Genomic DNA, 18,772 nt, shown 5'->3' with positions numbered 1-18,772 from the left:
ACTTCTACATCCAACTCACAGGTTTATCATTACTTTGAGAAAAAAGATTATTAATTTAACCCTTTTAGAAGGGAAGATATGGTCATTTGTTCTGGGAATGTCATTTTTGAGCCTGAGACCTGAAAAACAGGCTCAGAGTGGAACAGGTTGGGATTTTAAGATTCTGAAGTATTATGATAAAAACTCAACTTAGATTTTTATTTATAGTTTTGCTGAATAGTCTCATGTCCGCTTACCTTAGAAACGTACAATGCGACGGCAGTGTGCAGATGGGGAGCATGTTAGCTTAGCTTGGTAGCTTGAGCTAGCTCTGTTACTTCCAGCTCGGAGGCAGCAGGTCCCGCCTCGGCTCCGCCTCTTTGCCCTTATTTGGAGCAGGCGGGAGTGGAACTCTGACGCCACTGTCGAGCCGTTAGTGGCCGACTCCGCCTACTCAGGGCTTCTCGGCAACTCTGCAGAATCCTATGGGTGACGTCACGGACCCTACGTCCATTTATATATAGTCTATGGTTTTAATATACTAGTGTGTACACCACACACAGCTTCAATAAAAACCCTCTGAAGAATATATGTGTGGGTGTGTGTAGGCCTACAGTATGTGTGTGTGTGAAATAATGTTTTTAAGCTAATAAATATGATAATTTAATGAGATGTTTTGCTGTAACAGCTAAATTAACCTTATCTTACAGCAAAAGCATAAAATATATAAATCTACATCCTCCGGGTGCGCTTATCATCGAATTTGATCTCAACTTTAATACACATCGATGTGGCGCAATGCATATGGTGGAAGGACAAACGTTGTTCTCTGGCTGTAGCAGATGTCAGTGAATATTCACTAATATGAATTGATCTGTGCCCAGAGCAAAATGGAAAACAATAAGTTTAATATATTGTCTTGCCAATGTGTGGTATGCTCCTTTACATCCTTTAGATGGCAGTAGCGACTTGTGAACAGGTCTCGAGGATTTAAACTAAAGCCAAGTTAAAGTGTTTAGAAGCAAACATCCGCATTAAAGGTGAATTTGTCATGCAGGCACTTTAATTTGATGTGACTGAAGTTTGCGGTAGAAGTGACTCACACTTACTTGTTCTGCAAATCAAATCTACAATCAGAGGCTGTCACAGTATCTTATGACACACAAATGAATGCTTTGAAAATATGACATGATAAGCTTCTGTATCAACAGGAAATAAAACATTTTTATTGATCATTTGTGTATATGAAGTTATATAACAACAGTCAGAAAACTCCACAGAGTGAATCACTACACAAAGTGAAACAAAACTGTAAAACACCTCAAAAATGAAGGTATACACAGCAAATATAACTGTCAGCGGCTCGCAGTCACCGCGAGCAATATGGCAGGAAAAAACACTCCAAACAGTTCTACAAGATTACAGAGAAAATGTCCACGAACAAAATACTCAAGCAGGCAGTTGATATACACAAAGGCAACTAGGATCTTTCTACAGCATCAGATTCTAATACTTTACACAGCTTTGTTTTGAAAGGTCAGTCTGGCTTTTCATCAGTGCCACTGGAGAGAATCTTGAGTTCTTGATAAGGTAATTTTTTACAAGAGAATTTAGGGTTTGATTATTCATGCATACTTTGGTAGGAAATTGCAATAACAGGAGCATTGCAGGTAATGGCTTTGTGGTTTTCCACACACCTCGCAATGTGATGGTTTCTGCAATTCTGCCCGCTACTGAATTCCCTGATATGTTTACACATGTTTATTTCTGTTTCAATTCAGATTTTCTTTCAGCTTTCATCGGATTATTCCGTCAGTACAACCTTTTTGAATGAATATCCAATTGGTTTGGTCATATTTAAAGAGCCTTTACCTTGTACTTTAATCCTTTTTTTTCATTTAAATCTGAAGCTGTACTGGAATTCATGAATCGACATATGTCAAACATGTCAAATCAAATAATCCCTTGGATAAAGGTAAATTGGGAAAGCAGCTGTATTGAAGTATATTCAATGATTTTGGAATGCAATCAGACAGGGGAGATTTTACCCACAAAGGGTTATGAAATAAATTCCTAATAGTTAAAAAATATAAACAAAGGGACTTTTTTTTTACAACAGAAAGTGCAAAGTACATCTAATCTCACTGTTAAAGTAATCTACACCAACACAGTCCATACTGTACATTCAGAGTTTTCATCTCAAATATAAAAGTGTTTTTTTTTAATCAACAGGGCATTAAACAATTAAAAAATAAATATTGAAAATGACGAGATATGGTTAATGCATGATGGATGGGTAAAATGATATCTGCGGCTGAATGATCATATTCATGTCACTTTATATTAATTCTAGATATACAATTTTTGAGACGCTTATGTAAATATATACATGGCATTTTAAGGGGATGTCTAAATGTAGAATCTCGTTTGGTATTTAACTAATACTCCCTGAAACTTCTGATGCTGGAACTGTGTGCAAGAAGAGAAAACGAACCTGCGAAAAAGGGCGGGAACCCTAAACCGAGGTCGACAGGTGTCAAGCTCCAACCTGTAAGCTGAATCTACGTGTGCTGTGTCCTAACCATTTCACTGGAAAGGAGAAACATCTCTCTGGACTAGAATCATCCTCAGGGGTTAGAATCTTTTTTCTCGGGCAACGCCACCCACGTTAACACTATGGGATGAACATAAAAGTATTGCACAGTGCTCAACAAAATGCTGTGTGAAGCCACCTGCTCAGATAAAATGTCTTCCCGCTCTTTCTGACACGTGCAGTCGGACAACGCCTCGCGCACGCACTCTCTTTCTCTGCATGTAGAAGGGAAAATGGCATTAAACGCTACGACATCACTACAGAACAAACTGGTTTGGCTACCTACTGATAAGTCTACATCTCTAAGCACACACGGCAGTCACAGTGATACACAAAGCAGTCCTCAGAGACTCCTAGGGAATGACAAGTAGCTTTTTCATAATAGTGCTATCAACTACACAGTAACATTGAAAACATTTAGAAAGTCCTCCTGAAGCTGAAGTATATGCAAGAGGTTCCTCCAAGATAAGAGACTTCATGGAGTAAAATGTATTCCTTTGCTAATTGGACCCGAGTAAAGAACATGATGGACTAATAGCCCACGCAGACCATTAACTTCACGGTTATTTCTCATTCTCTTGATGTATTCCTGTGCAAACAATAAGTAAAAACTACTGTTGGCTGAAACGTGATTTGTCATCATTGCTTTTTTTTTTTAAGCCGATCGAGCAGGCAGAGTTCTTCCGCCCCCTGTAGGTGTCCTGAAATAAACCCAGCCCAACAACTGTCCATAAACTGAAGTAAACAATCTAGGTCAAAGACATCCAGTGCAAAACCAGCCACATAAAGTTAAAATTGGCAGTAAAACATGGCTAGCTTTATTGTCACTGTGAGAAGGCAACGCAAAGCTAAGACTGCGATTCAGGGCACCATTGCAGCCAAAGACATTGTTCCCGAAAAACCAAAGCTACAACCACTAGCGTGGGAGTGTGCATGAAGAGAGGGTCTTTACATAAGTCACCTCTGAAATGGCAGTGTTTAGAAACTCGTCTCGGTCAATATACCCATGTACATTGACCCAATGTTTACACATCGCTCTTCTTTTTTCTTTCCTCTCGTCTGATTGAAGGCAAGGGGATCGTATCAGAAGAGACAGCCCCTGGTGTCAGTAGATCTCCCCCTCCCAGCCTTTAGTAAAGGTTGTTAAAAAAATCATGCAGTTTACGAAAAATAGTCAAGACGTTGAATTGCTCTAAAAAAGATTCCTCTTTAAACCAGAGTCACAACTCCTTGTCTACGGTCCAGCCTCAATGCGATTTACCCTCAACAACTACAAGGCTGTTCAAAGTAAACAGTTAACAAAATATTGTTGAACAAGCTTAAGGACACAATGGCTACAGCTTGGTGCTTTTTTCACTTGGGGTCTTTTTTATGGGTTGAAGGGAATTTGTTTTCTTTTTTGGAGGCAACATTTTCCATTTTTGGAAAAGAAAAAAAGCCAGTTTTAGTGCGCAACTGCCTTTTAAACTAGGACCTGTTTCACTTAAATGGCCATTTATGGAGAAATCAATGCTTACTGGTTTGCATTAACTATTTGTTCTGGAATCATTGTGCATCAAGCTAAACATATAGGTCCTCTGATTGAGAAATAAGTACAAAAATGTGTAAGAAATCATGTGCTTGTATTATTTCCAGCAGCATAATTCCCCCCTCAGAACCATAGTAGTTAATGGCCTTGTATTTGGAGTTTAGTGTGTATATATTCATGTCTTCTCTGTGATGATCCTTTGCTGAACTTAAAGCCAGACATTCTCCTTTACAGTGTGAATATATTTCCACTAGTGTGTTGCAGGTTGTAATTCTTCTTTTTTTTCTGGAATGCAATAAGGTAATAAGGTAGCATTTTTAAATCCTGGGATATATAATATTGGCTTTCCTCTATATCTGAATTTACATAATTTAAAATAGAACATCTTATTAAAAACATCAAGATATACACAGATTAGGAAACGGGTAACAACATACAAACACATAAACTAGAAATCATTTTTGTCTGCATACTTATATATACAAATGTGGTACAATAAATTCTTTCAGTCATGCGCTATCTATACAGATCATATTGCTTAAAAGAAGGGGGCGTTTGGTTGGGGCAGAAAAAAGGGCGTGGAGATGGAAAACTGCTGATCAGAGAGGAACAGAAAACAAGAGAAAGTGAGAAAAGTACCTGATAGAAAAAAATCAGAGGGAGGGATGATTGAACAACTAGGATTGTGTTTGATATTGGTAAAGCAGAGAGGTGGGGGGGGATGGACCCATATATCACTGAGGTATTTACACATACAGGCTAAAGAGTACTACAAGGCAGGTGCTGAAAGGGCCCTGCCTATTTCTTGGTGGAGAGCTGGGCGTCCACCTCCTCCTCCACCTTCAGCACGTGCCACTGGGCGATGGGTCTCCGGGGGTTGGCCAGCATGTCGGACCAGTGGCGCAGCTCCGTCCCCGAGCTGTTCAGGCCCACAAACACCTTCCCGATGGCATCGTTCTTGCCGATCTTGTCATAGTCCAGAACAGTTATAACAACTTGCACTTTCTGTGGGAAAAGGAAGAGTGGGAGAGATGAGGGAATGTAAGCATATATCAAGGTGTCATCAGCATATGGACTGATATTGGCATCCTTTTGTTAAAGGTCTCCTATTATACTGTTTTTCATCAATATATTATAGGTCTCAGTTATATACAAAACATGTCTCTGAAGTGTTTGGCTCCAAACACCAATCAGATCATTGCAGCATCCCATAATCCCCTCTGTTTCAGCCATGTTTCCAAAGTGCTGATTCTCTGTCTGTTACTTTAGATGAAAATAAGGAGCCCCTCCCCACGCCCCTCTGAGAGATATTTGGTTAAAAAGAACACAATGGTGCTCTAGGAGGAGATTCAGGTGATAAGGTGGCCACTTTATGACATCATAAAGTGGCCAAAATCTGATCAGCTCATTTTCAGACAGATTTTTATATAAATGGATCAGGACAAAAAGGAGGGGACACATGTTTATGTATAAAAGACATGAAAAAGAGGATTTTGCATAATAGGTGACCTTTAAGTCCTTACTGCCAGTTTGAAGATTTGTGTGCGTTTGATCTTGTAAATGTGTCTCTTATTTCTCTTTTGATGTAGTATTGTTAACACTTAGTAACTTTTTGCTTATTATAATGCTCTATGAATTATATTATTTCTATTAGATATGCACCATTTCAAGATCCAAAGGTTTTAATGTCATATGCACATAAGCTACAGTGTAGAAATGGCAATGAAAATCGTATGACCCGAGCTCCTACAACCATGCAACATAACAAAATACAAAATAGTGCAAGAAGTCTATATACATGTAAATAGAATATGATATATACAAGAACAGAATATTAAATTAAATGTTGTACACTAAGACGAAATTAAATACGGTTTATTGCGGTGATAACTATTTAGATAAATAAGTAGATTGCAAGATGACCAACAGATGAATAAGACATGATTCGGACTAAAATCCAGAGAAAGATCTACTAAATCCTTAGTGGTTTGATCTGTGTATCTAAAAGTTATGATAAACTAAACAATGTATACACCAATAGTACAGTAATGCAGTAAATGAAGTGCTCCTTAGTGTTGATTAACAGTAACTGAGGCTTCAGAGCAGGAGCCAAACCCAGCAGAATGTTTGATTACTCAGAGGTCTGAGACGCAGCCTCGGCATGTGTTTATTCACAGGGACTCAAAGGGGAGGGACCTGGGAATCCATCTCTGGCACTGAATATGATTTAGTGCACAAAGAGCTCTGATTAAGTTTCGATCCAGCGCTACACTGAAAGGGATACTGCCACCTGCACGAGCTCAGAGCCACTGTTGGAAAAGAGCATGCCTAATACGCCATGAAATGAAATACTGAATAAGGTTCCCAGATGGCTGGTCGGGGTTAGTTGGTCTTTAAAGGGGCAGTTGATCTTCAAATAGCTAATTGAATCAAAGTCCTCTTTGATTGGGAATTAGCAGGCTCCTTTGTTAGTCATCACAGACCTAACCACAGCATATTCCACTTGCTTTGATTGATTGATTAACCAACCAAAATGAGATCATGGACAGACATTAAATTAATCAAGAGCTTAATATTTTAGGAAATAAGCTAATTAGTTTTCTATCCCAGAGTGAAATGAGCAGATTGATATCAACAATCTAATGTAATAAATAACAGTTTATCCATCTACCGAGTGTCAAAGTGAGGGTTTGAAGTTTGAAGGTATATAAAAAAAAAAGTAGGTGGGCGAAAAAAACTGATAAATTCTTACGTTCTCCCAAAAACATTTGCGCTACTTTACATGACTTTTGTGGTTCCTCATCCACAAACATTTATCTTTTCTCCTCCTCCATGTCCTTTCCTGGGCAAAGTATATATAACAGTAAAAACATATATTGCAATGTTTCTGAATGTATTTTCTGCATTATTTAAGCATTGTGCTTTGGCTTGTAAAATGTGTATTATAATTAACTGTTGTATATTCAAATGTATTTGTATTGCATCTAAGAACATCTGAAAAATCATTAGAGACACAGTTTCACACTATATTTGTCTTTATGGGGAAAAAGTTAGTATGTTAGAGGCTATAGATCAAAACAAATGAATCTGAATGTTGTTACCGAGTGATGCAGAGCTAATTGTGTGTGGACTAAGATGGTCTTCGCTCAATAACAAATCTTCTGTTAGTGAAATAAACCAATTAAAAGAACTGTGTGCAATTCCCACACAAGCTACAAGACAATTAAAATCTTTAGATTAATTACTGAAAATAGTCCCAAGGTCACTCCACACTCCCCCTCTGCAGATAATGGTGGTTAACTTGCAGCTTTATTCAAGCAGTCTGTATAACTTGTTTTACAAGATGGAAAACATCTGCCTGATAAGTTGATCAAATTAAACTGTATTTATATTCACATCAAGACAAAGGTTATATTATAGAAGCAAGTCTGTCATTAAAAATAAGCACTTGAATCAGGTTCAATACACAAGTTTATGATTCAATCTGTGGCACTAACATTGTTAAATGATCAACCTGGTAAGATAAGAAATGTAAATTTAGCACATTTAAGACATGCAACAAATATTTCTGAATAACATGCAAGAGGCAATAACGTGTGCAGAAAAGAATGCCCGCGAGCAATTGGCTTGTCAAATTGCAGCTGATTTAGACTAAAGTGGCTTTGATTATTCTGTAATGATGAAAAGCCTCTTAACTAATTATTTGGTAAATGAGCTTCCACTTATCAATTGTTTCTTTGCAGACAAATGTTTGCTAGTTCTAACAGCACCATTTATCTAAACAGTAGAGCACATTACATAGCTATAGTTGTTAGAAACTGCTCTGCAAATGGAGGAGAACGCACCTGGATTTGTTCAAATGGGACTTCAAAGCTGAAGGACTCGTTGTAGTAAGGGTTGAGGGTGTTCTTCTTGATTGTCGTCTTCTTCTTCTTCAGCCTCTTGCCGTTTTGCATCAGGTGGATCTTCACATATGGATCTGAGAATACAAAGTTTAAAAGGATTTTATATTTTTTCACATTTTCAAAAACGTTTTGAGACACTATGTATCTATGTATTACTATACTATGTATTAGTCTGTCCTATACGAGATCATAACCATTTCATCCAGCATTAACTTTTTGGGGCGAGGGAAGTGGAATAAGTCAACACTTTTGCTAACAGTTCATTTACACAACCAGTAGACACACAGCAACATTACCTTTCATTTGAAGTTGAGTTTCCTGATTCATTCCAATATTCACTGTCCTTTTAGCTGTTTTTGGTCTCCACCGACTCCTATGTATTTGTTTAGCTGCTAAGTGCTCCACTATGTTCAGAAGCTAGTTGTTAGCTTTGTCTGCCTGCCATTTGTTGTTGGCCAGGTAGTGTAAAGTGGATTTATCAGAGGTATTTGCTGGCTGCTGTATCGGAAAACAACAGTAATGTGCTGAGGGGAACTGCAGCTGGGTGATCATTCTCTGACATCGCCACTTTTATCGACATTTTATCCATCGTTTTTATATAAAACATTTTGATTAAAAACCTTCAGCGAGAAAATGCTGGATTTATAAACAGGGAGTTGTTATAAATAGAGCATGGCCATGATGAGAGGCCTGTGTTTACATCACTCAGTTAACCTTCCCAATTCAAGAGGCTCATTTTCGTCTGTCCGAATGCCATCTCAAGTGGCCCACAAGTGCTCCGCTTCATCCTCATCCACTCTGTTGCAATCAGTTGAGTGTGTGTCGGGGAACAGCAAATTCGCCAATTGCTTTCGTTTATGACGTTACACTACTCCTGCTGATTTGTTTAAATCCTCCAAATTGTCATCAGAACTACATTGGAGAAGAGGAGAGATAGTGTCTTTGTTCCGGGCTCGGAGGGAAAACTCACAAGAGCAGCAATCAACTTTTCAAATAGAGAAAAACACGCTTTAATTGGACCATTAAAGAGACTAGGTAAGGCTGTTAAAATTGAAAATCAAAGAGATCCTAATCAATCGGAGATATGGGCAGTAGAAGAATGTAATAAGTTCCAATCATTTTCAGAGGCATTCAAAAAGCATCAAAAGGATAATGAGGATTCAATGATAACTGTGATTAATAAAACACGCAATCTTCTTATTCATTTCTTCCCCCATTGAATACAACGTTTGCTGCTGTTGCTCGTTATTAATTTGGAAAGTGAGAAATCAATCTCCTACTTATTCAATCCTTGTGGGCTGCGTGACAATCCTGCCTTAAGGTGACATGTCACGACTCAAAACTAAGCTGGTTAAGTGCAACGTGTCAACTTCACCTCCAACTTTATGCAGTGGTTTGATTTCTTCAAGTATACAAGAAAACAGGTTTCTGTAACCAAGGCATTAATAGACAAGCATGGCTGATTTCTTATATCACCTATGCTTGCTTCCACTTACCCTCACAGACAATACAATTTGTGTTTTTCACACTTTATGCTCATCATATCTTGAGCTAATCAACACTATTTTACGGCTTAGTTGTGAGGGAAACAGCAAAAACTGACTTTTCTCATCACGAATAAATCAATTTAAATGCAATAAATGAACACATAAAACATTGGCTGTGGTTTGCAGTGTGAAAAATGTTGACCACATTTTGAATGGTTCCACATGCGAAGGCTATGATCTCGGCCCACAATCATGGCAGCTATACCAACTACAGGGGGAAAACTAATGCAAAACACTTTGTGTGTCATTTATCGTTTAAGATAACACAGCGCTTTGAGAAAGACAAAAACAAATAACCATAATAATCTCAAAGTTGCTAATGAGGTAGTCCTCTGCCTTAGGCTGGCGATATCCCCTAACTACTGAACCTTAGAGCTGTGCATTGGTTGAATAAAGATTAAGACTTTGAATCAGAGCTTATAATTAGTTGTTGCAACACTGCTTGCTCTGATAATCTGGATTTATCCTTGGATCCAATATGCACAAAGTTTTTAGCAACGTTCCTGTTTTGGATTATTTTGTTTGTATTTTGGCCACACTGGAACATTTCCCCCTTTTAGCTGGAACATTATGAGATTTATAGCAACGGAAAAACTGGAACAAGCTTAGCTCCATTAATCTTTTATTCAATTTAGGGGGATATGGACGTGATTTTAGACTGCCAGACACGTTTAGGCATCTAATATGAAAATACAGAGAAAAAAACACACAAACAAAGTAAGAGGGAGAAAAGCAGAGAATCAATAGGGGACATGAGTGAAAAGGTAACAGGATCCTTTCAGAGTGGGCGTCTATAATTACTTTCCTGCTGAGAAGAGCTGGGGCGGGAAAAACAGTGAATGAGGGTCGTGTGCTCAGGCCATAATACATCCAGCCCTCTCTAAATGAGGAAGTTCTCCAGCCTCAACTAGTACATTTAAAACAGAAATATGAACACTTGAAACCTTGATTCCTCCATACTTTTATCCTTGAAATCAGTGTCTTGGATCAAAGTTTTAGTTTGAGAACTCTTTGCACTTAAGTTATAAACTTTCTCAGTGGTATTTTGTAATGTTTCTGCACTGAAATTGCACAAATCAGTTGCTGTCACATTTTCCCTCCCTTGGATTGTCTGCATGAGTAACGTTTCTGAGGGTTTCCTTTGTTTGATCAGCCACAGATGGCTTTCATTGCTCATAGAACCTCCTTTGTTCTTTTTTAAAAGTAATCGTGCGTAGGCAGAAGTCTGTCTCATCAAGTTCACAGAGGTCTAAAGAAAGTCAAGCACAAAGGCTGAGAAAAAGTAAAAGGTAATAAGAGTCTAATGTGAACATTCGTCACATTGACTTGTCAAGCTTTCCGTGCATGTCACATTTGCGGATTTCAATGGTGGCACATTTACCACTCTGAAGTTTCACGACTTTTCCTGACAAAAGGTCCTTGAAGACAAAACAAGGCTTCATATCTCCAGCCAAAGACTCTCACATTTGCTGGCTGAAATAATGTCAGCTTAGTAAGTTAACACTACAAAAATGACAGCCTCATATTAAAATTAGAATGTTGTAAAAGTGATCTTTAATAGTGGTATGAAATGTTCCAATGAGAGTGAGACTAAAGGTTCATGTCCCAGGCAAACCATCGTCAACAGTTAATGATCCATGTAGAAGACATAGAAACAAAGCAGCATCTGTCCTGTAATGCAGGGAAGAGCTAGTGAGTGCTAGTAGTATGATAAGGGAAAATATATATTAAAGGTCCCATGACATGGCCATTTCTACTGATCATAATTCCATTGTTGAGGTCTACTAGAATAGATGTACATTGTTCAATGTTCCAAAATCACATTGGTTTCTCATACAGCATCTCTGTATAGTATGTGTATTCACTCTCTGTCCTAAACGGCTTGTTGGAGCTCCTGCCCCCCCCCCCCCCCCCCCCCCTCCCTATGAGCCCACTCTGTTCTGATGAGTCCACCACCGTTACAGCGGAACATCAGTGATTATGTGTTACAATGGCGTTCGTTAGCAACCAGAAATTGACACCAGTAATGACAAACGGATGAGAATGCTGCGTGGGGTCTGGGTGCCGTGTTGGCGGGACGTTGCGGGGCTCGCTGCTCCGCCCTTTGAGGCTCGAGGAGCGGACAGTGTGAGCTGGATTACTGGTGTCGTTTCCTGGTTGCTGCGTGGGGTCTGCGAGACAGCGAGACATCGCGGAACTCAGCCTGATCACACACATACACTCACAGCCAGGCTGTTCGCCACACAGTTCGCCACACACTCACAGCCTGAGAAAAGATAAGACTGAGTGAGTGTGTGTGTGTGTGTGTGTGTGTGTGTGTGAGGAGCTTCATGGATTGGTCCATTTGGACCAATTGGTCCATTTGTTCGTCGTTACGTCACTGTGACCAGGGGAGAAAAAAAAAATCTCCAACGAGGCGTTCTGGGGCAGCATAGACAGGTCTTTTCTGTGTTAGAGTTTTACTCGCTACAGGGTGTACTTTGAGGGTTTGTGACTTTGCAGACCGTTTACATGCATAGAAAGCTACATAACACACAAGGGGACGGGTAATAACCGGAAAAGCATGACATGGGACCTTTAATACAAGACAATCGCACTTTCTTGGAGGGTGTTATCGCATTGTATACTATTTGCTGAGATATTGCTACGACAGTGACTGCTACAACATGTTCAGTTTATGTAAAGGATCCTCTCATATTGGTGACTTTGCTTGAAGACACACAGTACAACAGCTGAATAGGATTATGGAAGATAACCTTTCTCCGGTTTAAGAAAAGAAAACACACCTGTGGCTCCTCATCACTGCTCCTTATCTTTCTGGCCAGCAGATGCGAGTTTGGCATTATTGAGATTTTGGAGGCTCGCCGTACCTCATATCCGGCCCATTTTACCGCCTTATCCCAGACGGATGTAATCTGTCCCATTTCATGGATGAATGGCAGCGCTCCTGATGCAACAGCGCTTACTCACGGATGTATACAGCGCAGAGGCTCGACTTCACTATCCTGAGGGTTACTCATCTGAGTCCTGGAACTTGGCCATAGTTTTATGAGGCGATGCACTATCAGCGGTCCATACATTTCCCTCGGGAGGCTGGAGGCAGGTTTCTGGATAAGTGATGAGTTCTGAGCCATATCAGCTGTAGCGTGAACTAACAAAAACACTTTCATCCCCACTGCAGTATCCATTTTAAACTAGGCCAAATAGACTGTCATTACCTTTTGATGCAGCTTTGCAGTTTGCACAGCTGCTGTTATTTATTTATTTGTGTTTAGATGTATGTTTATGCGAGTCTTTCATGGGTGTAATTTGATGGCGAGGGTGGTGTCTACCCGGCAGGGATTCAAAAATACATTATGCCCAAGAAAAATGTATTTTCCTTCTTCAAAATGTTGTTCACAAGTGTGGCCGCTGCGAGCGCTGGCAAATTAACAAGAATACAAGCAGGGTTAAATATAGCCTGGCTGTCATCTCAGCTTTCCTCCCATCAGTTTGGATTTGCCATGGTTGGTGAATCCAGGGGTAACTGTCGGTTTAGTTTTACACACTCATATCAGCGCAGAATGGCACACAAACACAATTTACAGTGGAAATCTTCTCTGATGCACATACACCGCCTCCATGAAGACTGACATCATTGTGACATTTCAAGAGAATATTATTGTCATAGGAGCATATACATGATCCTGTAACTCATCTGCTTTTCATTATGTACATCCAGTTGTGGAAGATTTTTTACTAACATAAAAGTAGCAATACTACATTGTAAAAATACTCTTTATTCTCTAGTCCTGCATTCAAAATCATACTCCAAAAGTATTGACATGAAGATTTACTTTAAGTGTCAAAAGTAAAAGTACTTCTGGTGTGTAAGGGCCCATTTCAGAATCATTTATAATAAATGACCAGATAATGATTTTTGATGCATTAATGTCCATCACAGCTAATAAAAGTGGAGCTAATTTAAACTAAATTATACGTACTGCTGCTGGATATCTTGACCTATAATTGAATGTTATTGTTGATTAGTTAGTTTATTTATATTTTGATGATTGTAATCTAAAAGGTAATGCATTTCCTTATCACTAATAAATTGCTTCCGTCTCTTAGGGCTGGTTTATCTCAATGCTCCCTCCTTTGCTGTACTGCCTCAAAGTAAACCTGTGAGTCCGACCAAAACAAATAAGCCCTGCTGCCCAGAGGCTTGAAGGTGAACTTTAGCACCAGGTAGGGGCAGTGTGGCTTCATTACCAGCGACACCAGCGCCTGTGTGCTTTGATAGCCTCTCCCACAGTGGAGCCTTTATCGGTTATGTTTCGCCTCACAGCCCTGGGAAGTCTTCAGAGGTACAAAGAAGGTGGGACAAAACACTTTTGCTTCCATTACCTCTATAAACCCACATGTCCTCATTCTGCTTACAGACACTTAGCCTCTGGTCCGACACAGGTCCGACACAGTTGTGAGCCTGACTTATCTTTTATACCAGGGGAAACACTACGGCGGCTTGTAAAATGCACCATTTTAAACAGCATTAAGTGAAATTCTTACTGCCCCTTAGCACAGAATAACACCATACATCCGTGGGCGGTGAAAGACGTGTTGATGACTTAGCCTGCTACGGCAATTACTCTCCTTTATAACTCACTTTGTAGTCTTTAGTCTGTTTGGTAGAACTGTAAAATGCACCGCCCACTGGAGTTCGAGATTCTTTGAATTCTGATTGCCTACAACTCAACATAATGGAGATGTATTGTAATGCCGTGGTGTCGGCTACGGAACAGAGAGGAAATCAACTTGTCTGCAATGAGGCTGGGATTATTTTGAGACGACAGCTAAACAGTATGCTGCTCGGCGCATCAATTAACAACAGCACCAAACTAAAAAATCAACTGTACTTTTTCAACTAAAATGAACAAAGTCTGTTTTTGTGAGAGACGCAGCATGGAGGAAGATTTGGAGGGATGTTTCATGAGGAGCCAATCAAAAGAATTATTTCTGATTATACATTGGTTAATGATAATACCCACATCTTCCTCTGCGAGCCATAATTAGGCATGGTAAACAGGATAACAATAGAGGAGAAGGCTGATCCCAGGCCATCAATTACATGTCCTCCTCCTTAAGACGCCCTGTGGATGGAGGCTAATTATTATTATTACAGACCTGCCCATTATTTCATCCATCTGCTCCACTTTTAAGTCCATTCTCGAAGCAGAGAAGCAGTTGCAACTCAGGAAAATCAAAACACAAACTGTAATTCAGAGTATATTCTGGATGGGTGTAATTAAAAACATGTATTGTACTACAACCGTATGTTAAAAATTCACCCTGTAATCACACAGATACAAAAAATCTAATTAAATGTTACATACAGTATGTGTCAAACTGTCTGGGTTCTCTGCTATTTCCCGTCTCTGTTTGAGAGGAAGCTGGCCTTCAAAGTGAACACATTAACACCTTTTTTTATATTGGCTAGGCGATATGACTGAAAATCCCATGATGCAAATGAGCGCAGAAGAGCTAATGCCAGTAGCATAAAATGGCAGCCGAGGAAGGTTTATTTTTTACTGGAGGGTGGCTGCTTGGCACTGGTCTAGTAGATGAAAGGGAGCTGTGAGCTTTTAATGTGCGAGGTGTTACTGTACAGCATGGCGTTTGGGCTTATATAGAGGGACTGGGCTGTCAGGCAGGAAGAATTGGACCCAGGTGTATGGTGATTGCAACAGAAAGAGTGAAGGCGGGGGAAGTGCACAGCGGGGAATTTTAAAATGAAACCACTCAAGAAAGTCTAAGGAAAGGCAGGATGGAGAGGAGAGGGGGGGTCATTGTGTGATTTTGCATTTGTGTTTCTGAGTGTGTGCATGTAGGGCTCTTGGTGTCTGTGCGAGAGTGTCTGATTATTCATGTATCGTCAAATGAAATATATTTATTTTTTAGAGCTATAACAATGCTAACACTTGATATGAAGCCCCTGTCTAAAATGCATTATGAACACAGTTTAAATTCATTAAAATCTGCTTATAGTATGTTATAAGAGAGGTGAGATGTCCTCCAAACATTTCATAACGCTTTATAACAACAATCATAATCATAACAACAAATCAAAATACATTTTATTTGAATTTATAAGATCAAGTATCTTAATTTTTTATAATTGCAGGTATGATATCTACCTTTGCCTAATTATATTGCTACAGAGCACCTATTTAGAGTAACTTATGATCACATTATATGGCATTATAGTGGTATTATAATGCTTTATTAAAGTGGGTGACAGTTATGAAGTATTATGATAAGTGACTTAGAAAAAAAGACCATACAATTCAATAATATAGACCATACAATTACAAAAGATATAGACATAGGGAAAGTATAACAAAAATTAGGGTGAAATGTAGCTTTTAACCAGGTGTGGTTTCAAAAATCCAGTGTAATATGCACCGTTTTCACCTCTTCATGTGGTAAAAAAGGAGAATCCTTCTTTTGCACTTCACGGTAAAATGTTAAAAACAAGGTACAAGACTTCAACTGTGAATTTGTGCTCGTCCTATCAGTGATTTACAAAGTTCTTATCCCTTAATGAATCAACAGACCATCTTTGAATGAAACTGACTCCATGTTGTTTGTGTTGTCATCTGCGGCACATTCAGTTACCATGACATCAGACCGGACTGTATTGTGATAAATGTCATCTATTGATCCTAATGCTGCATGGTCGCACGGTTGGAGGAACGCCACAGAAGGAATAGAATTCGTTTTTCTTCTGGGTCCAACATCTTGTCTTCCTTATGCTCTCATCATTAGTGTTTCCCAGTGATGGAGGAAGTATTCAGATTCTTTACAAAAACATAAATACTACAAATACTCTTACAAGTTAAAGTACTGCATTACATTTGAAAGGAATCTAAGTATTATTAGGAAAACGTACTTAAAGTATTAAAAGTAAAAGTGTGCAATGCAAACTATGTCATTAAATTACTCATGCATTAATGTAAAAGCAATATTTTTCTTTAGTAGTAAGTTGAAGAATAGCTCCTTGTAATGGGACAGCAACTAATGATTATTTTTTGTTTTGGATAGATGTATTTTATATTTTTTTAAATAATTGATTTATTATATATTTTGTAAAGAATCTGAAAATAGTAAGAAATTATTTGAATGCAAATCTTAATTTCTAAAACACCTATGTTGTCAGAGAAATATAGCAAAGTTAAAAGCAGAATATTACCTTCAGAAATGTAGTCAAGTACTGTACAGTAGTAGTGGAAAGAAAATACTGAAAGTACAGGTACCTCAAATCTGTACTTAAATGCAGTACTTGAGTAAATGTACTTTCTACCATTGCTGGGTGGCATGTGTGTTCCTTTTACACAACCTTTATTACAGTTTCTTCACCATCTGGACTTTTGTAGAAACATTTTAGGCTTAAGCCATGTCTTTTTCTTTGACATTTTTAATCGCGACCAGTGATGTGTTAGGGCGGTTGTTAAAAAAATAACCTTGTAGGAGAGTGCCGCAGTGCATGTATAATTAGAGACAAAAGGCCTGTCAGAGGGAACGTCAGTGTGCAATCACACAGGCTATGGTAATTGTTCTCACCTGACAACCCTCCCACATCCATTTTCTTCAGATTTTTGGCCTCCAGGACGACCACAGTCAACTTGCCAGCAGTGGGGACGTACCGCAGAGAGAAGCAGATATCTCCCAGCTTCTCTTGCTGTTGGACAGGCAGAGGAGAGGACTGTTGTTTACACAGGAAGTACTGAATCCACATTTACTGCATCACTGAGAGGCGAGGTGAGATAGAAATAGCTCCTAAATTCCCATCAAAAGCACTTTAGAAATTGTTCAGTGAACCAAACCTGAAGCTCTTTTCAACAAGCTGGATGTGCCGATATTAACGTGAATCAGAAGGATAACTTTTAATGAGCTAATAGTGTGTCTTTTAAAAAAGTAAAGATATTAACGGTTTAACCAGAGTACATTGACAGTGGGTTGTAGAGTTGTTTACATACATTACAGTGTTTACTTGTATAAGGGTGCACATATGCATATCATTCACATAAGATAGATGTTTGTGTAGTTACTATAAGTGCATACATTTCTATGCAGAGTGCTGTTTTCTGTAGAATATGCATGGTAAGATCAACACACATCTTTTGGTGGTTAGTGTAAAACTGCTAGAAATACACATTTTCATTCGAGGATATAATAAGTAATGAAAAAGATGAATAGAAAACAATTTGGTTTGGAGGCAAATATGCGTACACAATATTTCTCTATATTTGAAATGGTCTGCAGGACAAGCTGTAAACAAGGTTATGTATAATCATTTGAGCCAGATGTCCGCTGTCTTATTGAATAAATGGAAAAATAATTAAAACAATTGAGAAAAATAACAAAAACAACAAACACACTATTACTTTTTACTGCCATAAAAATGAGTAAATAATTTTAGCAGGTTGATAATATGATGGCATTCATTTGATGGCAACCTCAAAAAAATATGTAAAATACCTAATGACAGGAACAATTTACGATTTACTGTATATCACGATACAAATAAAACATAACACACTACATTATATGTACTCTCTTGTTATAATATAATGTAGAGAACACTAGACTCTAATAATGTATCTTATATATGGATTTGGTTTATTATACATTCATGTTTTCATATAACTCTTATCTGCAAGTGGTATATGAATGGCAATCAGTGGACTTCAATGAGTCTTTGAATGAAAAAGCATTAACAATCAAGACATTCATCATTACGCACCAATATCAATCTAAAAGGAAGAAAAGGCAAAGTGTTATACATTTAGGTTACGCAATACTCACATCAAAACCTTGAAGAAGTGTACAAAAATACACAGTATGTCAAATGCAATGCTTCAAGTCACACTGCGGCTCTGCAGTCGCAACCGATCAATTGTACGAGAAGTCCCTGCATGTTTTCAATCTGGTTTCTCGCTTTGCTTTGAATGCTTTCTAATATCGGCTCTCACTTTTCTTTGCCGCACATTATTTTTGCTGGAAAAACTGCAATCACTTCACTTGTTCAAACAAACCACCATCACAAACACAGCCTCATTATCACAGGCTGAACAGAGCCATTCAGATTCTCGCCATCTCTCTTATCAACACGACGAGCACACACAACTCTCTCTCAGGTAACGGCCCGTCCACACGGCGGCGTGCGTTGAAGCTTCAACGC

At 38.7% G+C, this 18,772-nt stretch overlaps 1 protein-coding gene across 4 annotated transcripts in view; it reads right to left on the bottom strand.

Moving 5' to 3' along the window:
• Positions 1-1,180: 1,180 nt before the first annotated feature.
• syt1a (synaptotagmin Ia) overlaps positions 1,181-18,772 on the bottom strand; it is a 154,541-nt gene continuing 136,949 nt past the window's right edge. For all 4 annotated transcript variants that reach the window (XM_034133398.1, XM_034133397.1, XM_034133400.1 and 1 more), the window contains 3 exons: positions 17,152-17,269; positions 7,946-8,079; positions 1,181-5,105 (listed from right to left, as the gene is read on the bottom strand). In XM_034133398.1, the coding sequence (XP_033989289.1) occupies positions 4,899-5,105; positions 7,946-8,079; positions 17,152-17,269 (459 nt within the window). In that variant the 3' untranslated portion in view covers positions 1,181-4,898. The remainder of the gene's footprint in view (positions 5,106-7,945; positions 8,080-17,151; positions 17,270-18,772) is intronic.

Source organism: Trematomus bernacchii, unplaced genomic scaffold (assembly GCF_902827165.1).
Source record: "Trematomus bernacchii unplaced genomic scaffold, fTreBer1.1, whole genome shotgun sequence".
Lineage (NCBI taxonomy): Eukaryota > Metazoa > Chordata > Actinopteri > Perciformes > Nototheniidae > Trematomus > Trematomus bernacchii.
Note: the sequence above shows the minus strand (reverse complement) of the source record. Positions and strands in the feature narration are given on the sequence as shown.